Source organism: Odontesthes bonariensis, chromosome 8 (genome assembly GCF_027942865.1).
Source record: "Odontesthes bonariensis isolate fOdoBon6 chromosome 8, fOdoBon6.hap1, whole genome shotgun sequence".
Taxonomy (NCBI): Eukaryota; Metazoa; Chordata; class Actinopteri; order Atheriniformes; family Atherinopsidae; genus Odontesthes; species Odontesthes bonariensis.
Window position 1 is genome coordinate 18,537,427 of NC_134513.1, and position 23,917 is coordinate 18,561,343.

The 23,917-nt window shown below is 39.0% G+C and overlaps 2 protein-coding genes and 1 long non-coding RNA gene across 3 annotated transcripts; all 3 read left to right on the plus strand.

Annotated features, from left to right (window-relative positions):
* The first annotated feature begins 768 nt into the window (after positions 1–768).
* LOC142385938 (L-rhamnose-binding lectin CSL3-like) lies at positions 769–3,281 on the plus strand. The gene is made up of 7 exons (XM_075472614.1): positions 769–808; positions 879–1,013; positions 1,793–1,925; positions 2,026–2,129; positions 2,732–2,776; positions 2,903–3,035; positions 3,137–3,281. The coding sequence occupies exons 1-7, from the start codon at positions 769–771 to the stop codon at positions 3,279–3,281; spliced, it is 735 nt and encodes a 244-aa protein (XP_075328729.1).
* Positions 3,282–4,112: 831 nt separating this feature from the next.
* LOC142385939 (L-rhamnose-binding lectin CSL3-like) lies at positions 4,113–7,740 on the plus strand. Its single transcript, XM_075472615.1, has 9 exons — positions 4,113–4,152; positions 4,222–4,356; positions 4,935–5,003; positions 5,136–5,268; positions 5,369–5,472; positions 6,246–6,378; positions 6,480–6,583; positions 7,363–7,495; positions 7,596–7,740. Exons 1-9 carry the CDS (start codon positions 4,113–4,115, stop codon positions 7,738–7,740), a joined length of 996 nt encoding a protein of 331 aa, XP_075328730.1.
* Positions 7,741–8,485: 745 nt separating this feature from the next.
* LOC142385449 (uncharacterized) lies at positions 8,486–12,406 on the plus strand. The gene is made up of 3 exons (XR_012770182.1): positions 8,486–8,612; positions 8,707–8,810; positions 12,021–12,406. It is a non-coding gene; the product is annotated as an uncharacterized LOC142385449 (long non-coding RNA).
* Positions 12,407–23,917: the final 11,511 nt, after the last annotated feature.

Below are 23,917 nucleotides of genomic sequence, written 5' to 3' on the forward strand. Positions count from 1 at the left end.
CGCCCACATAGCTTTGTGATGCCTTGTGGTACTTGCTCATACTTCCATATTATATAAAGTGAACAACAAAAGTTTAAACAAAGCTAAACTTCCATACTTTAGATTATTTCAAATGGTGATTGCTTATTTTGATAGCAGCTTTTTCACCTCTTCATTCTCCACCCAGTTTCCCGAGGTTGTCACTAATGGGTTCATTTAAAGTCTACAATTTGTATTAAGACCAGACTTTTATCTTGATCTGAAATTTTTACTTATTTACACATTATTACAAATTACATTGCATGATATTCTATGTCATTTACATTAATTACATATTAAGAGTAAATCACATTTTGAAAAACATGCAAATTCACATAGTATCACATGAGAAATGCCATATCCAACCTTGGGTCAGGTGATAACTGGGCTGAGGCTGCTGGTGTATGAACTTCCTGGATCATAACAGAGTTACTAACATTAGCTTCATCTCTGATACAATAGTACCTGAGAGCCGGTCTGGAAAAGTCCACACTGTGGCATGTGAGGGATCTGTGGCACAACTGAAGTGTGGTAAGAGTCTTTGTTATTGTGTGTAAAGTGCTTTAACTGATAGTAAGCACGATTAACAAGACAATACATTACCTGTAATATCTGAGATGTTGCTTTGTTTTTTTTTCCCCTCTCCAATTTTGTCAGTCCAAGGACGGGTTATATCTGTCCAAAGTGCTGTATATGGGCGTCGTGATAAGACCACATGTGCCACTGGGCGACCTGCCTCCCAGATCCAAAATGTGCGCTGCTCAAGCCAATCAAAAAGAGTCGCTGAAAGGTATAGATACCTTTTTTTTTCTTTGATAGTAACTTTTTGTCATTTGAGACTCATACTTTTCATTCTTCAGTTCACATTCAAGCCTATATTTCCATCCATAGCTGTAATGGGAAAAGCAGCTGTTCCATCAATGTGAGAAACTCCGTGTTTGGAGACCCCTGTCGTGGCACTTACAAGTACCTGGAGCTGGCTTACACATGTCAATGTAAGTGGCTCAAAGACCATTTGGAGCTGTATTACTTCTGACTATATTACAAAGTATACAATATGGAATAGAAAAAGCCACGTGGGCATATAGCACTACGCCCACATAGCTTTGTGATGCCTTGTGGTACTTGCTCATACTTCCATATCATAGAAAGTGAACAACAAAAGTTTAAACAAAGCTAAACTTCCATACTTTAGATTCTTCCTAATGGTGTTTGTTTGTTTTGATAGCAGCTTTTTCACCTCTTCATTCTCCACCCAGTTTCCCGAGGTTGTCACTAATAGGTTCATTTAAAGTCTACACTTTGTATTAAGACCATACTTTTATCTTGAACTAAAATTTTCACTTATTTACACATTATTACAAATTACATTGCATGATATTCTATGTCATTTACATTAATTACATATTAAGAGTGAATCACATTTTGAAAAACATGCACATTCACCTAATATCACATGAGAAATGCCATATCCAACCTTGGGTCAGGTGATAACTGGGCTGAGGCTGCTGGTGTATGAACTTCCTGGATCATAACAGAGTTACTAACATTAGCTTCATCTCTGATACAATAGTACCTGAGAGCCGGTCTGGAAAAGGCCACACTGTGGCATGTGAGGGATCTGTGGCACAACTGAAGTGTGGTAAGAGTCTTTGTTATTGTGTGTAAAGTGCTTTAACTGATAGTTAGCACGATTAACAAGACAATCCATTACCTGTAATATCTGAGATGTTGCTTTGTTTTTTTCCCCTCTCCAACTCGTCCACTTTGTCAGTCCAAGGACGGGTTATATCTGTCCAAAGTGCTGTATATGGGCGTCGTGATAAGACCACATGTGCCACTGGGCGACCTGCCTCCCAGATCCAAAATGTGCGCTGCTCAAGCCAATCAAAAAGAGTCGCTGAAAGGTATAGATACCTTTTTTTCCTTTGATGGTAACTTTTTGTCATTTGAGACTCATACTTTTAATTCTTCAGTTCACATTCAAGCCTATATTTCCATCCATAGCTGTAATGGGAAAAGCAGCTGTTCCATCAATGTGAGAAACTCCGTGTTTGGAGACCCCTGTCCTGGCACTTACAAGTACCTGGAGCTGGCTTACACATGTCAATGTAAGTGGCTCAAAGACCATTTGGAGCTGTATTACTTCTGACTATATTACAAAGTATACAATATGGAATAGAAAAAGCCACGTGGGCATATAGCACTACGCCCACATAGCTTTGTGATGCCTTGTGGTACTTGCTCATACTTCCATATCATATAAAGTGAACAACAAAAGTTTAAACAAAGCTAAACTTCCATACTTTAGATTCTTCCTAATGGTGATTGTTTATTTTGATAGCAGCTTTTTCACCTCTTCATTCTCCACCCAGTTTCCCGAGGTTGTCACTAATAGGTTTATTTAAAGTCTACACTTTGTGTTAAGACCATACTTTTATCTTGAACTGAAATTTTCACTTATTTACACATTATTACAAATTACATTGCATGATATTCTATGTCATTTACATTAATTACATATTAAGAGTGAATCACATTTTGAAAAACATGCACATTCACCTAGTATCACATGAGAAATGCCATATCCAACCTTGGGTCAGGTGATAACTGGGCTGAGGCTGCTGGTGTATGAACTTCCTGGATCATAACAGAGTTACTAACATTAGCTTCATCTCTGATACAATAGTACCTGAGAGCCGGTCTGGAAAAGTCCACACTGTGGCATGTGAGGGATCTGTGGCACAACTGAAGTGTGGTAAGAGTCTTTGTTATTGTGTGTAAAGTGCTTTAACTGATAGTTAGCACGATTAACAAGACAATCCATTACCTGTAATATCTGAGATGTTGCTTTGTTTTTTTTTTCCCTCTCCAATTTTGTCAGTCCAAGGACGGGTTATATCTGTCCAAAGTGCTGTATATGGGCGTCGTGATAAGACCACATGTGCCACTGGGCGACCTGCCTCCCAGATCCAAAATGTGCGCTGCTCAAGCCAATCAAAAAGAGTCGCTGAAAGGTATAGATACCTTTTTTTTTCTTTGATAGTAACTTTTTGTCATTTGAGACTCATACTTTTCATTCTTCAGTTCACATTCAAGCCTATATTTCCATCCATAGCTGTAATGGGAAAAGCAGCTGTTCCATCAATGTGAGAAACTCCGTGTTTGGAGACCCCTGTCGTGGCACTTACAAGTACCTGGAGCTGGCTTACACATGTCAATGTAAGTGGCTCAAAGACCATTTGGAGCTGTATTACTTCTGACTATATTACAAAGTATACAATATGGAATAGAAAAAGCCACGTGGGCATATAGCACTACGCCCACATAGCTTTGTGATGCCTTGTGGTACTTGCTCATACTTCCATATCATAGAAAGTGAACAACAAAAGTTTAAACAAAGCTAAACTTCCATACTTTAGATTCTTCCTAATGGTGTTTGTTTGTTTTGATAGCAGCTTTTTCACCTCTTCATTCTCCACCCAGTTTCCCGAGGTTGTCACTAATAGGTTCATTTAAAGTCTACACTTTGTATTAAGACCATACTTTTATCTTGGACTAAAATTTTCACTTATTTACACATTATTACAAATTACATTGCATGATATTCTATGTCATTTACATTAATTACATATTAAGAGTGAATCACATTTTGAAAAACATGCACATTCACCTAATATCACATGAGAAATGCCATATCCAACCTTGGGTCAGGTGATAACTGGGCTGAGGCTGCTGGTGTATGAACTTCCTGGATCATAACAGAGTTACTAACATTAGCTTCATCTCTGATACAATAGTACCTGAGAGCCGGTCTGGAAAAGTCCACACTGTGGCATGTGAGGGATCTGTGGCACAACTGAAGTGTGGTAAGAGTCTTTGTTATTGTGTGTAAAGTGCTTTAACTGATAGTTAGCACGATTAACAAGACAATCCATTACCTGTAATATCTGAGATGTTGCTTTGTTTTTTTCCCCTCTCCAACTCGTCCACTTTGTCAGTCCAAGGACGGGTTATATCTGTCCAAAGTGCTGTATATGGGCGTCGTGATAAGACCACATGTGCCACTGGGCGACCTGCCTCCCAGATCCAAAATGTGCGCTGCTCAAGCCAATCAAAAAGAGTCGCTGAAAGGTATAGATACCTTTTTTTCCTTTGATGGTAACTTTTTGTCATTTGAGACTCATACTTTTAATTCTTCAGTTCACATTCAAGCCTATATTTCCATCCATAGCTGTAATGGGAAAAGCAGCTGTTCCATCAATGTGAGAAACTCCGTGTTTGGAGACCCCTGTCCTGGCACTTACAAGTACCTGGAGCTGGCTTACACATGTCAATGTAAGTGGCTCAAAGACCATTTGGAGCTGTATTACTTCTGACTATATTACAAAGTATACAATATGGAATAGAAAAAGCCACGTGGGCATATAGCACTACGCCCACATAGCTTTGTGATGCCTTGTGGTACTTGCTCATACTTCCATATCATAGAAAGTGAACAACAAAAGTTTAAACAAAGCTAAACTTCAATACTTTAGATTCTTCCTAATGGTGTTTGTTTGTTTTGATAGCAGCTTTTTCACCTCTTCATTCTCCACCCAGTTTCCCGAGGTTGTCACTAATAGGTTCATTTAAAGTCTACACTTTGTATTAAGACCATACTTTTATCTTGAACTAAAATTTTCACTTATTTACACATTATTACAAATTACATTGCATGATATTCTATGTCATTTACATTAATTACATATTAAGAGTGAATCACATTTTGAAAAACATGCACATTCACCTAGTATCACATGAGAAATGCCATATCCAACCTTGGGTCAGGTGATAACTGGGCTGAGGCTGCTGGTGTATGAACTTCCTGGATCATAACAGAGTTACTAACATTAGCTTCATCTCTGATACAATAGTACCTGAGAGCCGGTCTGGAAAAGGCCACACTGTGGCATGTGAGGGATCTGTGGCACAACTAAAGTGTGGTAAGAGTCTTTGTTATTGTGTGTAAAGTGCTTTAACTGATAGTTAGCACGATTAACAAGACAATCCATTACCTGTAATATCTGAGATGTTGCTTTGTTTTTTTCCCCTCTCCAACTCGTCCACTTTGTCAGTCCAAGGAAGGGTTATATCTGTCCAAAGTGCTGTATATGGGCGTCGTGATAAGACCACATGTGCCACTGGGCGACCTGCCTCCAAGATCCAAAATGTGCGCTGCTCAAGCCAATCAAAAAGAGTCGCTGAAAGGTATAGATACCTTTTTTTCCTTTGATGGTAACTTTTTGTCATTTGAGACTCATACTTTTCATTCTTCAGTTCACATTCAAGCCTATATTTCCATCCATAGCTGTAATGGGAAAAGCAGCTGTTCCATCAATGTGAGAAACTCCGTGTTTGGAGACCCCTGTCCTGGCACTTACAAGTACCTGGAGCTGGCTTACACATGTCAATGTAAGTGGCTCAAAGACCATTTGGAGCTGTATTACTTCTGACTATATTACAAAGTATACAATATGGAATGCACAAAGCCACGTGGGCATATAGCACAACGCCCACATAGCTTTGTGATGCCTTGTGGTACTTGCTCATACTTCCATATTATATAAAGTGAACAACAAAAGTTTAAACAAAGCTAAACTTCCATACTTTAGATTATTTCAAATGGTGATTGCTTATTTTGATAGCAGCTTTTTCACCTCTTCATTCTCCACCCAGTTTCCCGAGGTTGTCACTAATGGGTTCATTTAAAGTCTACAATTTGTATTAAGACCAGACTTTTATCTTGATCTGAAATTTTTACTTATTTACACATTATTACAAATTACATTGCATGATATTCTATGTCATTTACATTAATTACATATTAAGAGTAAATCACATTTTGAAAAACATGCAAATTCACATAGTATCACATGAGAAATGCCATATCCAACCTTGGGTCAGGTGATAACTGGGCTGAGGCTGCTGGTGTATGAACTTCCTGGATCATAACAGAGTTACTAACATTAGCTTCATCTCTGATACAATAGTACCTGAGAGCCGGTCTGGAAAAGTCCACACTGTGGCATGTGAGGGATCTGTGGCACAACTGAAGTGTGGTAAGAGTCTTTGTTATTGTGTGTAAAGTGCTTTAACTGATAGTAAGCACGATTAACAAGACAATACATTACCTGTAATATCTGAGATGTTGCTTTGTTTTTTTTTCCCCTCTCCAATTTTGTCAGTCCAAGGACGGGTTATATCTGTCCAAAGTGCTGTATATGGGCGTCGTGATAAGACCACATGTGCCACTGGGCGACCTGCCTCCCAGATCCAAAATGTGCGCTGCTCAAGCCAATCAAAAAGAGTCGCTGAAAGGTATAGATACCTTTTTTTTTCTTTGATAGTAACTTTTTGTCATTTGAGACTCATACTTTTCATTCTTCAGTTCACATTCAAGCCTATATTTCCATCCATAGCTGTAATGGGAAAAGCAGCTGTTCCATCAATGTGAGAAACTCCGTGTTTGGAGACCCCTGTCGTGGCACTTACAAGTACCTGGAGCTGGCTTACACATGTCAATGTAAGTGGCTCAAAGACCATTTGGAGCTGTATTACTTCTGACTATATTACAAAGTATACAATATGGAATAGAAAAAGCCACGTGGGCATATAGCACTACGCCCACATAGCTTTGTGATGCCTTGTGGTACTTGCTCATACTTCCATATCATAGAAAGTGAACAACAAAAGTTTAAACAAAGCTAAACTTCCATACTTTAGATTCTTCCTAATGGTGTTTGTTTGTTTTGATAGCAGCTTTTTCACCTCTTCATTCTCCACCCAGTTTCCCGAGGTTGTCACTAATAGGTTCATTTAAAGTCTACACTTTGTATTAAGACCATACTTTTATCTTGAACTAAAATTTTCACTTATTTACACATTATTACAAATTACATTGCATGATATTCTATGTCATTTACATTAATTACATATTAAGAGTGAATCACATTTTGAAAAACATGCACATTCACCTAATATCACATGAGAAATGCCATATCCAACCTTGGGTCAGGTGATAACTGGGCTGAGGCTGCTGGTGTATGAACTTCCTGGATCATAACAGAGTTACTAACATTAGCTTCATCTCTGATACAATAGTACCTGAGAGCCGGTCTGGAAAAGGCCACACTGTGGCATGTGAGGGATCTGTGGCACAACTGAAGTGTGGTAAGAGTCTTTGTTATTGTGTGTAAAGTGCTTTAACTGATAGTTAGCACGATTAACAAGACAATCCATTACCTGTAATATCTGAGATGTTGCTTTGTTTTTTTCCCCTCTCCAACTCGTCCACTTTGTCAGTCCAAGGACGGGTTATATCTGTCCAAAGTGCTGTATATGGGCGTCGTGATAAGACCACATGTGCCACTGGGCGACCTGCCTCCCAGATCCAAAATGTGCGCTGCTCAAGCCAATCAAAAAGAGTCGCTGAAAGGTATAGATACCTTTTTTTCCTTTGATGGTAACTTTTTGTCATTTGAGACTCATACTTTTAATTCTTCAGTTCACATTCAAGCCTATATTTCCATCCATAGCTGTAATGGGAAAAGCAGCTGTTCCATCAATGTGAGAAACTCCGTGTTTGGAGACCCCTGTCCTGGCACTTACAAGTACCTGGAGCTGGCTTACACATGTCAATGTAAGTGGCTCAAAGACCATTTGGAGCTGTATTACTTCTGACTATATTACAAAGTATACAATATGGAATAGAAAAAGCCACGTGGGCATATAGCACTACGCCCACATAGCTTTGTGATGCCTTGTGGTACTTGCTCATACTTCCATATCATATAAAGTGAACAACAAAAGTTTAAACAAAGCTAAACTTCCATACTTTAGATTCTTCCTAATGGTGATTGTTTATTTTGATAGCAGCTTTTTCACCTCTTCATTCTCCACCCAGTTTCCCGAGGTTGTCACTAATAGGTTTATTTAAAGTCTACACTTTGTGTTAAGACCATACTTTTATCTTGAACTGAAATTTTCACTTATTTACACATTATTACAAATTACATTGCATGATATTCTATGTCATTTACATTAATTACATATTAAGAGTAAATCACATTTTGAAAAACATGCACATTCACCTAGTATCACATGAGAAATGCCATATCCAACCTTGGGTCAGGTGATAACTGGGCTGAGGCTGCTGGTGTATGAACTTCCTGGATCATAACAGAGTTACTAACATTAGCTTCATCTCTCATACAATAGTACCTGAGAGCCGGTCTGGAAAAGTCCACACTGTGGCATGTGAGGGATCTGTGGCACAACTGAAGTGTGGTAAGAGTCTTTGTTATTGTGTGTAAAGTGCTTTAACTGATAGTAAGCACGATTAACAAGACAATACATTACCTGTAATATCTGAGATGTTGCTTTGTTTTTTTTCCCCTCTCCAACTCGTCCACTTTGTCAGCCCAAGGACGGGTTATATCTGTCCAAAGTGCTCTATATGGACGTCGTGATAAGACCACATGTGCCACTGGGCGACCTGCCTCCCAGATCCAAAATGTGCACTGCTCAAGCCAATCAACAAAAGTCGCTGAAAGGTATAGATACCTTTCTTTTCTTTGATGGTAACTTTTTGTCATTTGAGACTTTTCATTCTTCAGTTCACATTCAAGCCTATATTTCCATCCACAGCTGTGATGGGAAAAGCAGCTGTTCCATCAATGTGTCAAACTCTGTGTTTGGAGACCCCTGTCCTGGCACTTACAAGTACCTGGAGCTGGCTTACACATGTCAATGTAAGTGGCTCAAAGACCATTTGGAGCTGTATTACTTCTGACTATATTACAAAGTATACAATATGGAATGCACAAAGCTAACAGTTAGAGCCTCTAGCTTCTTTCACACATGCATGCGTCTTCTTTAACCTGCCGCTGCTTCGCTGTAATTCACACATGGCAAAGAGAGACTGAACATCTGAAAGCTGGCTTAAACCCACATAAGGCAGGATTGTTTTACCTCTGTTACTACCTCCCACAGATGCGTAACAGCAGTGTATTGACCTCGACCCCTCGTTCCACCTCTGTACTTTCACACAATATGAAAGTATAGAGGTACAGAGCAACATTTGAAACATTTTCAGGCGAGAAAGTAATCGTTTAGATCCCCAACGTGTTGAAAATCTGACAAAATACCGGCTATTTACAATTTTGTTCCCACGAATTCGGCGCTACTAAAGCTAGCCGCAGTGAGCAACGCACTTCCAATTATTTTCACAAAACAATATACCTGTGGCCTTTTATCATAGGGAAAGCCATTATGATACAATTGGTGCTTTTGTTTTGAAAAAAGGAAGTGAACCTACCCTCGTTGTAGCTAGCTTGAAACTGCCGTTTTGACAGGAAATGACGATCTGTGACGTCACGTTACGTTGCATTTTGGGTAGTTTGAGTATGAGTAGTAACACAGATTCTATAATAGTACAGATACGCCACTCACGGTGCATTTCCGGTTTCCAACGAGGCGATTTTGGTTGCAGTTCCACCCTTTTTCCACGTGGGGCGCTCAATTTTGGAGACCAGAATGAATTGAGTCCTATGGAGCTATACGCCCTTTCGTGCCCTTATCTTAAGATATAATTTTTTCTCTAGTAATTCGAATGTTGTTTTCGAAAGAGGATGTTTAGAAAATACCCATGGCTGAGTTTTAGATTTTTAGAGCCACTCATTAGCTTAAAAAAAGGATTTGAAGTGTATATGGCGTCATACATAGCTTACGACCGGAGATGCCGCTTTACGGCAACAATCCTGCTTGTTGTTGGTCTCAAAGGCAGCAGGGTTTTCAAGGAAGAGCTGTAGTAAGAGAGAATGTGTGGTAACATCACAGATTCTTAGGCTGTGGTAACATAAGCGGAAAAAGTCCATCTTAATTCTGTTGTCGCTTGGTATGGAGCCAGCCGTCAAGCGGTGCCTCTGGTCGTAATTCTGGTCGAGCGCTGTCATTAGCACAATGCTAGCGCGTGGTGGACAACAAGAAGCCAACCTGTTAGAAATCAAAGGGATATATGTACTCGTTCAGTAGATTTTTGACTTGAAACCCATGTTGAGCTCTCAGAAACTACATTCAAATCTGAGCGCTCTTCAGGAGACTTAGGTGAAACTGACCATTTGTAGCATCTAGCTCCATAGGGCCCCATTCATTCTGGTCTCCACCGACGCCCCCAGTGGAATTCTGGTGGAACTGCAGCCAAAAAGCCGGTACAATGGGGCTTAATAGAGAGTGGCAAGGCTGTTCGTTATAATGGCTGTGGTAGTAACCTCATGATGCTTACCCAACATTTCGGCGAATCTAATATGCATCCGGGAACTTCTCGCCAACTCAAATTCGCCTACTAACTCAAAAAGTTAGTATGAGTAGTGGGAGTAGTAGGAGAAGTATGCGGTTTCGAACAAATCCTATGGGAAACATGGCAAAACTAAAAACTAAACAGGAACTTAAAACTTAACAAAACTAACAGCCATTATCCAATTCCAGTCCAGTTCAACTCAGTTCAACTCAGTTCAAGTTAATTCATAAAATGCATAAAATGTGCCTTGTGTGTGTTTATAAGCAAGTGCAAAATGCCTTTGTGTTAAAAATGCTTTGCAGACAAAAAATGGTGGAATCTAGGCATTGTAAAAAAAAAATGTATAAAAAGTGTGGACCATTTTACTATTTACACCAAAGCCTTTATTCACTCACACTGACCTGTATCCACAGATGTAATGGAAGAAAGTTTTGTAATATCAGAGCAAGAAACTCAGTGTTCGGAGACCCCTGTGTCGGTACCTATAAGTACCTGCGAGTGGTTGCTCAACTGCCCTCTTGGGCTGTTTCACTCTTGGTTAAATCATAAGAACAAGTGTAAAGTCATGAGTGCTGAATTGAAAAGAGGCTTCCATAGTGTGAGGGACCAAGCTTAAGTAAGGACAAAGGTATTCAAAAAATGAGGAACAATTTCAATTTAATAGTTCAAAATAGAATAAATCCAAAAAAATCAAATATGAATGACAATTTAATCATACAAAAAACAAATTTGGGCCCAACTAAAATGAGGACAACTAATTGAACACTAACAACACAACCAAAAACTGACCTCCAAACAAAGAACCAAAGGCTGCTTAAATAGGGACGGAGTAACCTAAATCTGCCACATGAGGGAGCATAATAAAAGAGAATAAAAGATTAGCTACAGCAAGATATAAAACAAATAAAGCAAAACTAACTTTAACTTAGCACAAATAATAAGTGAATGTTAAAGGGACAAAATTAAGGAACTAAGGCCAAATTTAACAAATAAAGCCCCCCCCCTCAGTCTTTTAGAAAGAGTGGTATGTTCCAGGCTTCCTCCTCCAGCTGATCTGAATTTGCAGCACCTCAAAGCAGAAGAATAAGTGCAAGTAAATCATTCAAAAAATGATCTAAAATGCAAATATAGAATAAATAAATACTAACACGATGTGGTGGTGGTAAGAGCATCCACCACACATAGAAAAGCTTAAGAGTGGACCCAGAGTTTGGATGTTTTAAAATCTTAAGAAAGTAAAAACCTTTTTTGCAGGGCCATAACATTAAGTGCCATTATCTCCTTAAGATGATCCATTGGTAGAAATATATATGTATAATATGATATAGAACTGGTTAAATTAGGGAATGTTCCATTTTCATTACCTGAAAATAAGCATTGTATTGCCAAAGGGACAAAAAATCTCTTTATCCACCTCTTAACCATGTTGCACCACCATCTTCTTGAAGTCACCCAGATGGACAAACTAAACACTGGCTTTACTTTGGACCACTCACATGTTTTATAGCTTTTGCATAATTCCTAGATTATTAGAAGAGGAGGGTTAGGTTGGACATATTCAGTTGGTTACAATCAAAAATTTATACTCCAATATGTCACAAAGTCGTACATAATGAAACTTTAATTCTATTGTCTAATACTTGTGTTTTTTTTTTTTTTGCAGGTCTTGTGACTGGTTAAAATCACTGACAAAATCAAAAGACGTGGTGGATGAAATACATTTTAATCAGTAATCGACAAACCAAGGGCAATTCTACATGCACAATGTGTCCGATAATATGTGGAAAATGTATCTATCTATTTGAGTGTTGACTATCTCATCTGTTGACCTATCTCTCGTGTCGACAGACATGTCCACATAATGAAGAGTAAGGTCCTGCAGTTTTAATAATCTGTTTAGTGCCCTCAGTGATTTAATGACTCTTTGATTTCCTGTTTTTATGGACTGCAATTTCATTTCTTTAATTATTTTGCATGTTTAATTTAGTTAAATTCAACTGTACCTCTTTGATTTCATTCTGCAACACTAATAAAGTTCACTTGCATTTACTCCTCGACTGGTCTAACAAGGATTACACAGGATTTATGTTGTAAAACAGGTTTGATAGCGTGTGACTTTATCTGTCATATCTGTTGTATAGGTTTGTTTGTCCAAGGTGGCTTCTCTTCATGAAGCTGCTAATGACATATATATTGTGTTGGACTAATATATATATATATATATATTAGGGCTGGGCGAGTTAACTCGTTATTATCGCTTTAACTTGTTAGTTATTTAACGCCGATAAATATTTTATCGCGCATTAATGCAGTTTTGTTTTTGGGTAAGGCTATTTGCACCCCTGGTACAATCAGCACTGTATGCTGATTGTACCCTGGTGCAAATAGAAGTGAATGCTATTCGTACCCCGGTGCACTCAGCAATGTGTTCTATTGATACCCCGTCTGGTGCAATTAGAAGTGTATGCTATTTGTACCCCGGTACTTTTTTTTCCAGGAGCACTCGTGCACATAAATTTAAAAAAAATGCCTCTCTTCCTCTACACATATTTGTTCTTGATCGCGAAATTGGAAACATTTCTCAAAACATGGACTTTCTATCCAAACGTGAGGTGATCAATAAAGGGATACCAATGCCGGAGGCCAAAGGTATATGCTTCAAGCAACAGGGCATAAGATATTTCGATCTACTACTCGCATTCAAATTGAACCCAAGGATGATTATGAAAAACTAAACTGAAATGGCAGCTAAAGTTTTATTTCATGGTTGATTTGGTTATATAGCTAATAATCATAACGAAAAATGGGAGAGGTGATTTAGCATGAAATGACAGCTAGTTGAACCACTGTCTCCCGTATGGAGGATTACGTTGCTATCCATTAGGCCAGAGATGTCCTCAGCTAAGAGTTAAGAAAGACATCTATATTTCAATTTAAAAAGATATTAGTGCCATCAGAATTCTTCGCTTTCTGATGAAGAAAAAACGAATGTCCGCAATGGCCTTTGTGCTCACGAGCACATCAGTGGTGTGAATAGTGTAAGGCTATTGTACCAGGGGTGCTAATAGACATTCAGAATAATGTATGCTATTTATAGCAAAGTGTGCTATTTACACCCTGGTGCACTAGCTAATTGTTGCAATCAAAACGTCCGTTTGAGAAGTGAATTGTTTTTCAAATTGCGCGCCTTCTCTACAGAGACGTTGGTATGCGCACTATCACTTCCAAAACGCATCGGGCTAGAATTGAACCCGGGACTCCTGCACCTTTATCCGAATCGCTTACCACTACGCTAGTTGATCCTATAACATATATGTGGTGTGCAGGTAACTTTATAGTTAATATAGCTGAACGTCATGATCGCGAAATTTCTAAAAACTAACAAACTGACGGTTTTAATGTGTTCACTGAACATCGATTATTAAAATAAAACACAATGTTTCCATCTAGTTTTTAATTGGAACAGATATTAGTGCCGAAACCTTGCAGTATTCTTCACTTTCTGATGACGAAAAAAACGGATTATGCAAGCCAGCAGCTTTTATTTTGGTGTTACGTCAGGGGGTGTGAATAGCTCAGCTGTGTGGCCAAGGCTATTTGTACCAGGGGTGCAAAGAGACACTCCGTTTTTTTTTTTAATATATAATTTTTTGGGGCTTTTGTGCCTTTTAATGGATAGGAAAGTTTAGAGAGAAAGGAAGCAGGGGGCAGAGACAGGGGGAACGACACGCAGCACAGGGCTGTCCGATGCAAGACTCGAACCGGGGCCAACTGCAGCGAGGACTATAGCCTCTTGTACAGTGGAGCAAGAGTTCTACATACAAATGCTGATGTTAAACGAATGTTTCTTCAGACTGGACTCTCACCAACTGGACCACTTGTCGTCATTTCAGTTGTGTCCCCTCCCCATCACAGTCTCCAGCATTGATTATTTTAAGTATTATTTGGGGGCTTTTTATGCCTTTAATGATAGGACAGTGTGAGAGAGACAGGAAGCAGGGGGCAGAGAGATGGGGAAGACACGCAGCAAAGGGCCGCTTGGTGCGGGAGTCGAACAGGGGCCCGCTGCATTGAGGACTGTAGCCTCTGTACATGGGGCGGCTGCTTAACCCACTACGCCACCGACTGCCCCCAATCAAACCATTTCGATTGTGGCCTCATTCATATTTAAGTTAGTATACACTAGCTACCTGATAAAAGAAAGTCAGTTTATTGTTGTATTGGGTGACAGTGGCTCGTGGTTAACAAATTATCCCGTGATGAACGAAACCCTATCAGATGAATCTTCAACCCAGAACTGAGGGAAGGAGCGAAGAGGTCCATCACATTCTTTAACCCTAGATGCTTAGGGTCTACCACGGCTCAGCATGTGTTGGACTAAACACGACCCAGGAGTTGGAAGCATTCTTACACCTCTGCACTGCAGAGTGGGAAATCATCTTTCCAAGGCGAGGCCTCTTTCACAGTGCTCATGATTGTTAGGTTGATGTAAGAAGTCTTAACACACACAATCATACGTTGCTGACATAGATTATGTTTTCTGTTGTGTGCAACCATTCATACACAGCACGCTCAGCAAAGTGGGTGTTTAAAACAGCTGATGGTTTAAAATGTGACTGCTCTGTTAAAGTGAGGCACTTTTTATGGATTAATGGAAAAGTGTGGGCTTCAGATGGCCCGAGCACAGCTGTAAATGAACATATTTAAGATTTGATTTATTGTCATGCATACACACAAAAGTTGTCCTCCGCTTTTAACCCATCCAGATTGGCACCTGTGGACGCACTCATAGAGAGTACGGTGCCTTGCTCAAGAGCAACTCAGCTGTGACAAGGAGGTGGAACTGACACCCCTCCAGCTATCAGTTCCACCAATGTTTTTGAGTGGTGAGAGTGGGAATCGATCTGCCAACCTTCCAGTCATTGCACGACTGACTCTAACCACTGAGCCACGGCCGCCCTTTTCTTTTGTTTAACGGTCAACAAACATCTTCTTTAAGGTAGCAGATCTGGCCGCATGGTGTTTGTCAATGTATACAGGACAACAAATGTTACAACAAACTTTTTATTTTTCATTTTCATTTTCTACAATTAAATAAAGACAAAACTGAGATCATTCTGTTTGGTAGCAAAGAGAAGAGGGTCAGCGTTGGTAAATATCTTGAGACTCAGGCCTAATCACTGACCAAGTTGGTAACCTCGGAGTGTTGATAGACTCAGATCTGACTTTCAGCAGCCACATCAAAGCTGTCACCAAGGCAGCTTTTTACCATCTCAGAAACATCAACAGAATTAAAGGTTTCCTCTCCCAAAAAGACCAGGAGAAACTCATCCATGCATTCATCTCCAGTAGACTCCATTACTGTAACGCTCTTTTAACTGGACTTCCCAAAAAGAGCATTAAACATCTGCAGCTCATGCAGAACGCTGCTGCTAGAGTTTAAACCCGGACTAAGAGATCTGAACACATCACACCAGTTTTAAAATCTTTACACTGGCTTCCAGTCAGTCACAGAATAGATTTTAAAAGCCTGCTGATGGTTTACAAATCCCAGAACGGTTTAGGCCCAAAATACATCTGTGATATGTTCAGAGAATATAAACCCAGCAGAGCTCTTAGATCCAAGGACTCAGGTCAGCTTCAGAGTCCAGAGTCCAGACTAAACATGGAGAAGCAGCATTTAGCTGTTATGCTGCCAACAAGTGGAACAAACTGCCAGTGGAGATTAAACTTTCACCAGATGTAGACATTTTTAAATCCAGGTTAAAAACATTTCTATTCTCATGTGTCTATGCATGAAATCTGCACGATATCTTTCAACTTATCTTTACTGTTGCTTGTTTTTAAATTCATTTAAATCATTGTATTTGTTTAGCTTTATACCTCTCTTTATCTCCCTGCTGCAATGCTTTTATTTTATGTAAAACACTTTGAATTGTTTTGTACATGAAATGTGCTATACAAATAAATTTGATTTGATTTTGATTTGATTGGATTCTTTGTTTCAACTTCGTGTGAGTAGAGTAATATCTTTCCCAGATCATAGCATCAGGCAACACACTGAAAACAAAATGCTGTGTAGTCATTCATTGTCACACATGGTGTAAAATAGGTAAACAACTGGGAGTTCAAAAGAAAAAAAAAAATACAAGTCGTAATAGAAATACATTGCATTGTGGGTAAAGAAACAGCACTTCTTGCTAAAACAGTAAATTGACCACTTGATAGCAGCATATTATTTTCTATGTATTGTTGTAACACAGGAGGGCAGAAAACAGCTAAATCAAAAAGCAGATATCAGATTAAATAGCTGTTTGCAGTGGCATGGGTCATGTATGACTTTATTTACATTCAAATATCTACATAGAAATAGTTATTTTCAGGAACATTAATGTAGTTACAAATTAGCTTTAAACAGTGTGTCTGCAGATCCTTAACAGTTTCTGAAATTGATTCTTGCGAAAATTCAGACTTTAATTGTCACTGAAATTAAGTTTGAAGTCCAAAGTGTAGCAGATCCAGAGATTTTCATGGAAACATACGTGTTACACAATAGTTGCTTAAAATGGATCAGAAATGTGTTTTACTGAAATGTGGAGTAAGACTGTTAAAACAGTTCCTCTATTTTCATTTCACAATTTTTTAGGGCAGATTTAAAAGTCCCATTTCCATTTCCAATCCCGTGGGATTGACTCCATAAGGCGAGAAAAAGACCAAACACTTAATGTTGTCAATTGACCTACTGCAGTACATGAGCCTCCGACTGGCAACTGTTCTGCCCTTGTCACACGGAAATGTGTTTTCTTTTGATGCGAGGAATTTGCAGAGCTTGGGCCGTCAACTAAAAATGCAGAAGAATGACGAGAACGAGAAAAACTGGATTCATTTTGTGAAGAGTGAAGCCAAAATGCCGCACCACCACAGATGTGACGACACACTAGCTCAGGGAAACAGATTTATGCTCCGTGGGTTGAAGAGCCAAGTTGATAATCTTGTAATGCACTGTTACAGGACTGTAAGCGCACGTTTAACCCCATGAGAATGTAAGGTTAACTATTTAAGAATGTTGGCAACTTATTGATAGGCTTGTAAGGTGACTGAAATATAAAATGTTTGCAATGTGTGTTTTTAATATTGCTAATATTTTTTTCAATTTTGAGACCTTATTTTATTTACCTGGTGATTGTTTTAATCGTTCTTTGACTGAGTGGCTAACAAAGGTGTGACTAGAATGGCATGTGTGGGGGGGCAGTTAGCTCATCTGGGGGGGCAGAAAACAATACCTGAAAAAAAATTGGTGGAAAACCACTACTACAACTAGACACCAACTGGAGAGCAGTTTTGACGATTGTTCTGCCCCTTAAAGGTGGGGTAGGGGATCTTTTTCTGGAGCATTTTTTTTACATATTGCTTGAAATACTCTTCACACCCCCATTGCAACCAATTAATTAAAAGTTTTGACACAAATATGAAAAGTTTTAGTGGCCTCTAGAACGTACAATCTAGGAAAAACACTATCCAATCATACTGAACGGACCGTTAACGATGATTGGATTCTGATGCCGTCTATCAAACTGCAATCTGCTCCTCCCTCCCCCTCCTTCCCCCTGTGCGCGTACCCTGCTCCGTGAATGAATTACGTGTCCAGAAGCTTGGCAGGAAGCTAAACTAGAGCCAGCTTGGCTAGCACCTAGCATTATTAAACGTATAGTTAGCATATACTAAATACTAAATATGGCAACGATCGATGCTTGCTGTCAAAACAGCGCTCGTGCACCTTCGTGCTCGTGAACAAGCATTGCGCGTTCATGTCTCTAGAGGCGTGGCTTCGGGGGGAAAGTGAAGAAAAGGGTTGGGACTTTTCACCTGTGTATTTTCAAAATGCAGCTTCGCTGGACTCAAAATCCAGGATCTCCTACCCTACCTTTAACTCCTTCGCCATGTTGCAAATATGTCCTATTTTGGAGAGGTTTTTAGACCAGGACTTTAGGATGCAATAGCTTTTGTTTAACATGCTCCACATTCTCCATTGAGGGTTTAAATTCAAGTAGATACTTGGAGCAAGACATCCAGCCAACTCCAGCTTTTTATTACCTTCATTAAGTCTACATTTCAGATCATTATATACAACAAAAACATCCGAAAATGTGAAAATCGTCTTTTTTTTTTCAGCAGCAAGGGGTTAAGGTTACGGAGCGGGGGAAACACGATAACCAAAAAATAAATAAAGCTATAAAATTTGCAGATATATGCTTTTTTTAAATCACCACCTGCATTTCTTCTATCAATACAAGACACAAACAGAGATAATAAATCGTGGCCTTTTTTCTGGCCACTTTTCTTTGGATGGACAGGGCATTTCTCAGGGGGGCGGGACTTGTTCCTGGGGGGGCAGTGCTCCCCCCAGCCCCCCGTAGCCACGCCCCTGGTGGCTAATAACAAACAGAAGGATGGCAGGTGGGGCCAGGAGGATGCTAGACAAGCTTTCATCACGATGTCTCTCTCCCAATGTGGCACTGTGATGACTCTGGAAAGTTTGTTGAATGACATGCTCTTCCATCTCTGTCAAACATGTGAAGGAGTGTTATCGCAGGTCTTTCCTCCCAACAGCTGTCAGACTGTACTGTGCAATATCTCTGCGTCAATGTGGAATTTTTCTCATTCACAGAGCAATACCACTGTTTGTACAGTTCTTTTTATATTAATTTGTTGTGTCGTTTTTTTCATAGTAAATATTTTTGTGTAGTTGCTTTTTAAACTATTTAATCTTGTTTTCTTATTTCTTCCTTTTGCAGATTTTTTTTGTTTTTTTGTTCTATTCTTCTGCTGCAACACCCCTTATGGAAAAATAATAAATTTCTTCGTATATTTTTTTAATTTACCCCATTGGGGGATGAATACAGTATTTTTCTATTCTATTCTATATTTACTGTCAATATTTTGAATTTTTTAAAAATTCTGATTTGTTAGTTATTTGAAATGATTTGATAAAATTCCCATCTTTTCGGGTTTCACAAACTGATAGTTCGAATTAACTGTAAAAGTTAGTTAATTTCATAAATCAGTCAAATATATATGGTAAATACTAAAAAAGATATAGTAAATATATTACTACATATATATAATAAAAATTTACCGCTTTTCATATATTGGAAAATACATGCAAGTACATTCTTGTATAGATTTAATAAAATGTTAAATATTGCATTTTTACATATGTGTGATATGCTAGGGTTCCAGGCACACTAGCTGCTTGCTCAATTTCCTCATCGTTCATTCCATTCTACCTAAGTTTGTTAGTGCCTATCAGCGAATGATATCTGGCTTGACACGTCTTGGTTTACACTTATAAGAGCAAGGCCATTGAGACGTTCTGGCTCATTGTTGACCTCAGATATGTTTCTATCAACTTTAACTTGGAAAAGCTTCTCTCTGCAGAAGCTACTGTTACTGGAAGGGTAGCAGCAACTCTGAGGGCGACCCACATGTTTGGAAAGATTTCTCCTAATTTCTTCTCGTATAAGAAAGTTACAAGATCCATAGTGGTCATGCCAGCTTTTGACACATCAGGGAATTTTACAGTTTTATAGTTTTACAATGACTGGAAGTGTGAGTTCATAATTTGACTGCATTAACATACTCCTATAACAGATGATTATAGCTTTATTATGTATAGCCCACTACCACTAAAACGAATGCTATTACTACCAAAAACTATAATAAATAAACTCACAAGATTCAGAGAGCGGTGAACCTAGGAGATCAGCTGAGCTTTCTTCAGGTGAGGGTCTCTGTAAAAATCTCTGGAGTGCACCTAGACATTTTAAAATATAAAATAATATGAGCATAACACACCACTCACCAACACAATCACATTTATTACAATTGTGTATTCACATGTATCTACTATTTACATGACAGTAGCAGATTCTACATAAGCCATTTTTTCCATAAGATTTCCAAGCAAATTAACTCATTTATCTGATTACTTTGAATGATTACCTAGCTGGAAGGCTCGACAAATGTTAAATGATAAAACAAAAGAAAACTAGCTAGGCTATTTCTTAAAGTAGCTTGGCTTACAAGACTAACTCTAGGTTTTTTAGTTTCCTTTAAAAAAACGATTTTGTTGCCTGTGAAAGACAGCTTGTGGATTAAGCTAGCTAACCCATAGCCCACAAGCTTTCTAGAAATAGCTAATGCTAGCGGAGTAACGTTATGCAGTGATAGCTAGCTTCTACAATGAAATGTCAACCATGAACAGTGACAGAAAACACAATTTTGATTAAACTTAAGAACTAATGTCTGAGATGAAAATACATACCTCTATATTGGGCTTTCTTATCATTTTCATTCGAAATATGGGTTGGGGCATTTTCGTTTGCACGTGTTGGCCACCGTGTGAAAGGCATAAAAAGCCCCCCAAAAAAATACATTTATTTATTTTTTTTTTTAATGAAAAAAAAAAAAAAAAGAAGGGGGGCGCCCCCTGGCAATTTGGCGCCCTAGGCAGCCGCCTTGGTGGCCTGTAGGAAGAACCGGCCCTGATCATGAGTAAGTGTTCAATGATACGTTGTCAAGTGTAGGTACAACCTCTGAGATAAAGGTGAACATAAATATGAAATGTTTCCGGATCGCGGGACTTGGTCGAACGGATTTCATGCGAGAACTCTGTCTCTCCAGGTCCAGCGCTGATACTTGACCTGTGACCTCCAATAAATACTTTGTTTAACTTAAGACTGCTCCAACTGGTTCTTGGGCTTCCAATATAAAGAATCGGGCTAACAGTTCTGTTATGTTTTTTTTTCAGGAAAAATGTTAAACAGTCAACAAGTAGTTTACCAGTAAATATAATGTGTTTAACTTGTTTCACACGGAGAGCAAATAAATAAGTCAGCTCCTTAATATTTCTCCTTTCTTTTAAAAGATGAACAAACAACAGCAGATTGGTATCTCTGAAGGCTAAACTGTCTGTTCATCACCAAAACATTTATCAGTACTAATATTAGGATGAAATGAATAATAATGTTTTGAGTGGAATGTGAAGCTGAAGTTATTTGTATGACACACTGATGTGTTACTTCTTAAAAGCTCAGTAAATGCTTTCTGAGAGTCAGGTGTTCATTTTATAAATGTTCATTTTCATTCTGTCAGGTGTACAGATTATAAATGTGACAGATCTTCCTTTTCAACAACTGATAAGTTGATTCCTCCCTTTAAATAAAACGTTGAAGCTAGCTTCCAATTCACCAATTGAGGGGATGGACATATTGGGTCCTTTCACTACTTTTTTTTCGCATGCTGATCACATACGTTTAGGCCCTGTTTGAAAACTACAATAGTTAGACTGCTCAAATCTGGAAATAGTTATTCTAAAGAGGCCGTAGATTCATAAATACCTTATTAAAGATTTGTGAAAATGCAGAAAAGGGCCATTTCCCTATTTTTTTTTGCATGCTGATCACTCTAGACAAGGTCCTGAACGAAAACTACTATACTTAATCTGAATATAATTTTTCTGAAGTGGCTGTAGATCACTGAACTTCTGGAGTGAGTTTGCTGCACTGAGAGTAAAGGGGCTGAATAATATTGCACGCCCCACTTTTCAGTTTTTTATTTGTTAAAAAAATTTGACACATCCAATAAATTTCATTCCACTTCACGATTGTGTCCCACTTGTTGTTGATTCGTCACAAAATGTTTTAATTGTATATCTTTATGTTTGAAGCCTGAAATGTGGCAAAAGGTTGAAAAGTTCAAGGGGGCCGAACACTGCCTGGCCCAAAAAAAAGTTGCTTCCTGGATTTAACTCAAATAGGTGTCATGTCCATGGGGGTTTCCCCATGTTTTTAGTTCTTAGTTTTGTATTTTATCATGTTTTAATTTTCCCCCATGCCTTAGTTTTATAGCTCATGTCTTGTATTTAGTTTTGCCTTCGTTTTCCCCACAGTTTCTGTTTCCTCAGTCCCCATGTTCAGGTTATTAGCTCATCTGTGACACCTGTTCGATTCTCTCAGCTGCATCCATTCACTCATCAGTTCCCACAGTATTTAGGCTCTCTTGTTTCTTACAGTCTTTGTCAGATCCTTGCACCTTCACCATCTACATGCCAAGCTAAGTTAAGTCAAGTTCTTTCAAGTTATGCCAAGTCATGTTCTTTGTTTTGTTTTCCACAGTCTAGTTTTGTCATCTGGCTCAGCCACGCTTTATGTTAACCTTTTTTTTGTGAAAATAAGTCAAGTTTCCTTCTTTTTTTTTTAAAGTCTGCATCCGCGTCCCACCCTTTGTGTCAATAGGTTACAATTACTGCATGGGCGATTATCTTTCAGCTGGCAACAAGTTATTAAACCCTTCTCATTTCTTAAACAACAATGTCGAAAGATGCCGTGGTCGTGGAAAAGATGTTACTCTGTTTGAGAATGGTCAAATCACTGGCTTGCATCAAGCAGAGAAAACATCCAAGGAGACTGCAGAAACTACCAAAATTGGGTTAAGAACTGTCCAACGCATTATTAAAAACTGGAAGGATAGTGGATAATCATCATCTTTGAGGGAGAAATGTGGTCGGAAAAAAGTCCTAACTGATTGCAATTGGCGATCATTTAAGCATTTGGTGAAATCCAGTCGCAGAAAAACAACCGTAGAACTCAGGGCTATGTTTAATTGTGAAATTAAGAGCATTTCCACACACACAATGTGAAGAGAACTCAAGGGATTGGGACTAAACAGCTGTGTAGCCCTAAGAAAACCACTAATCAGTGAGGCTAATCGGAAAAAAAAGGCTTCAATTTGCTAGGGAGCATAAAGATTGGACTCTGGAGCAATGGAACAAGGTCATGTGATTGGATGAGGCCAGATTTACCCTGATCCAAAGTGATGGGTGCATCAGGTTAAGAAGAGAAGCAGATGAAGTGCTGCACCATCATGCCTAGAGCCTATTGTACAAGCCTGTGGGGGCAGTGCTATGATCTGGGGCTGCAGCAGTTGGTCAGGTCCAGGTTCAGCAACATTATGAGCCCAAAGAATGTGGTCAGCTCACAACCTGAACATACCGAATGACCAGATTATTCCATAAATTTTTCCTTCCCATGGCACGGGCATATTCCAAGATAACAATGCCAGGATTCATCAGGCTCAAATTGTGAAAGAGTGGTTCAGGGAGCATGAGACATCATTTTCACACATGGGTTGACCCCCACAGATCTTGACCCCATTGAGAATCTTTGGGATGCGCTGGAGAAGGCATTGCACACTGGTCCGACTTTCCCATCATTAATACAAGATCTTGGTGAAAAATGAATGCAACACTGGACGGAAATAAATCTTGTGACATTGCAGAAGCTTATCGTAGCAATGCCAAACTGAATGAGTGCCGTAATCAAAAATAAAGGCGGTTCAACGAAATATGACACAGTGTGTGACCTTTTTTTTTTGTAGGTAGCGACTTTTTTTATGGCCAGGCAGTGTATATACATATGTATACACAGTCAGCTTTTAAAGATAGATCCGGACCAGGGAAACGAGCAACCCCGAGGAGGCAAGGAAGAGAGAACCACGGCA

What these genes read in the sequence shown, in the direction of transcription:
- LOC142385938 (XM_075472614.1), top strand. Translation starts at nt 769, where the DNA reads ATGTGCGCTGCTCAAGCCAATCAAAAAGAGTCGCTGAAAG. An exon ending in TCAAAAAGAGTCGCTGAAAG is followed by an intron (nt 809 to 878) that starts GTATAGATACCT and finishes TTCATTCTTCAG; the next exon opens with TTCACATTCAAGCCTATATT. An exon ending in TGTGGCACAACTGAAGTGTG is followed by an intron (nt 2,777 to 2,902) that starts GTAAGAGTCTTT and finishes CAATTTTGTCAG; the next exon opens with TCCAAGGACGGGTTATATCT.
- LOC142385939 (XM_075472615.1), top strand. Translation starts at nt 4,113, where the DNA reads ATGTGCGCTGCTCAAGCCAATCAAAAAGAGTCGCTGAAAG. An exon ending in GCTGGCTTACACATGTCAAT is followed by an intron (nt 4,357 to 4,934) that starts GTAAGTGGCTCA and finishes CTGATACAATAG; the next exon opens with TACCTGAGAGCCGGTCTGGA. An exon ending in TGTGGCACAACTAAAGTGTG is followed by an intron (nt 5,004 to 5,135) that starts GTAAGAGTCTTT and finishes CCACTTTGTCAG; the next exon opens with TCCAAGGAAGGGTTATATCT.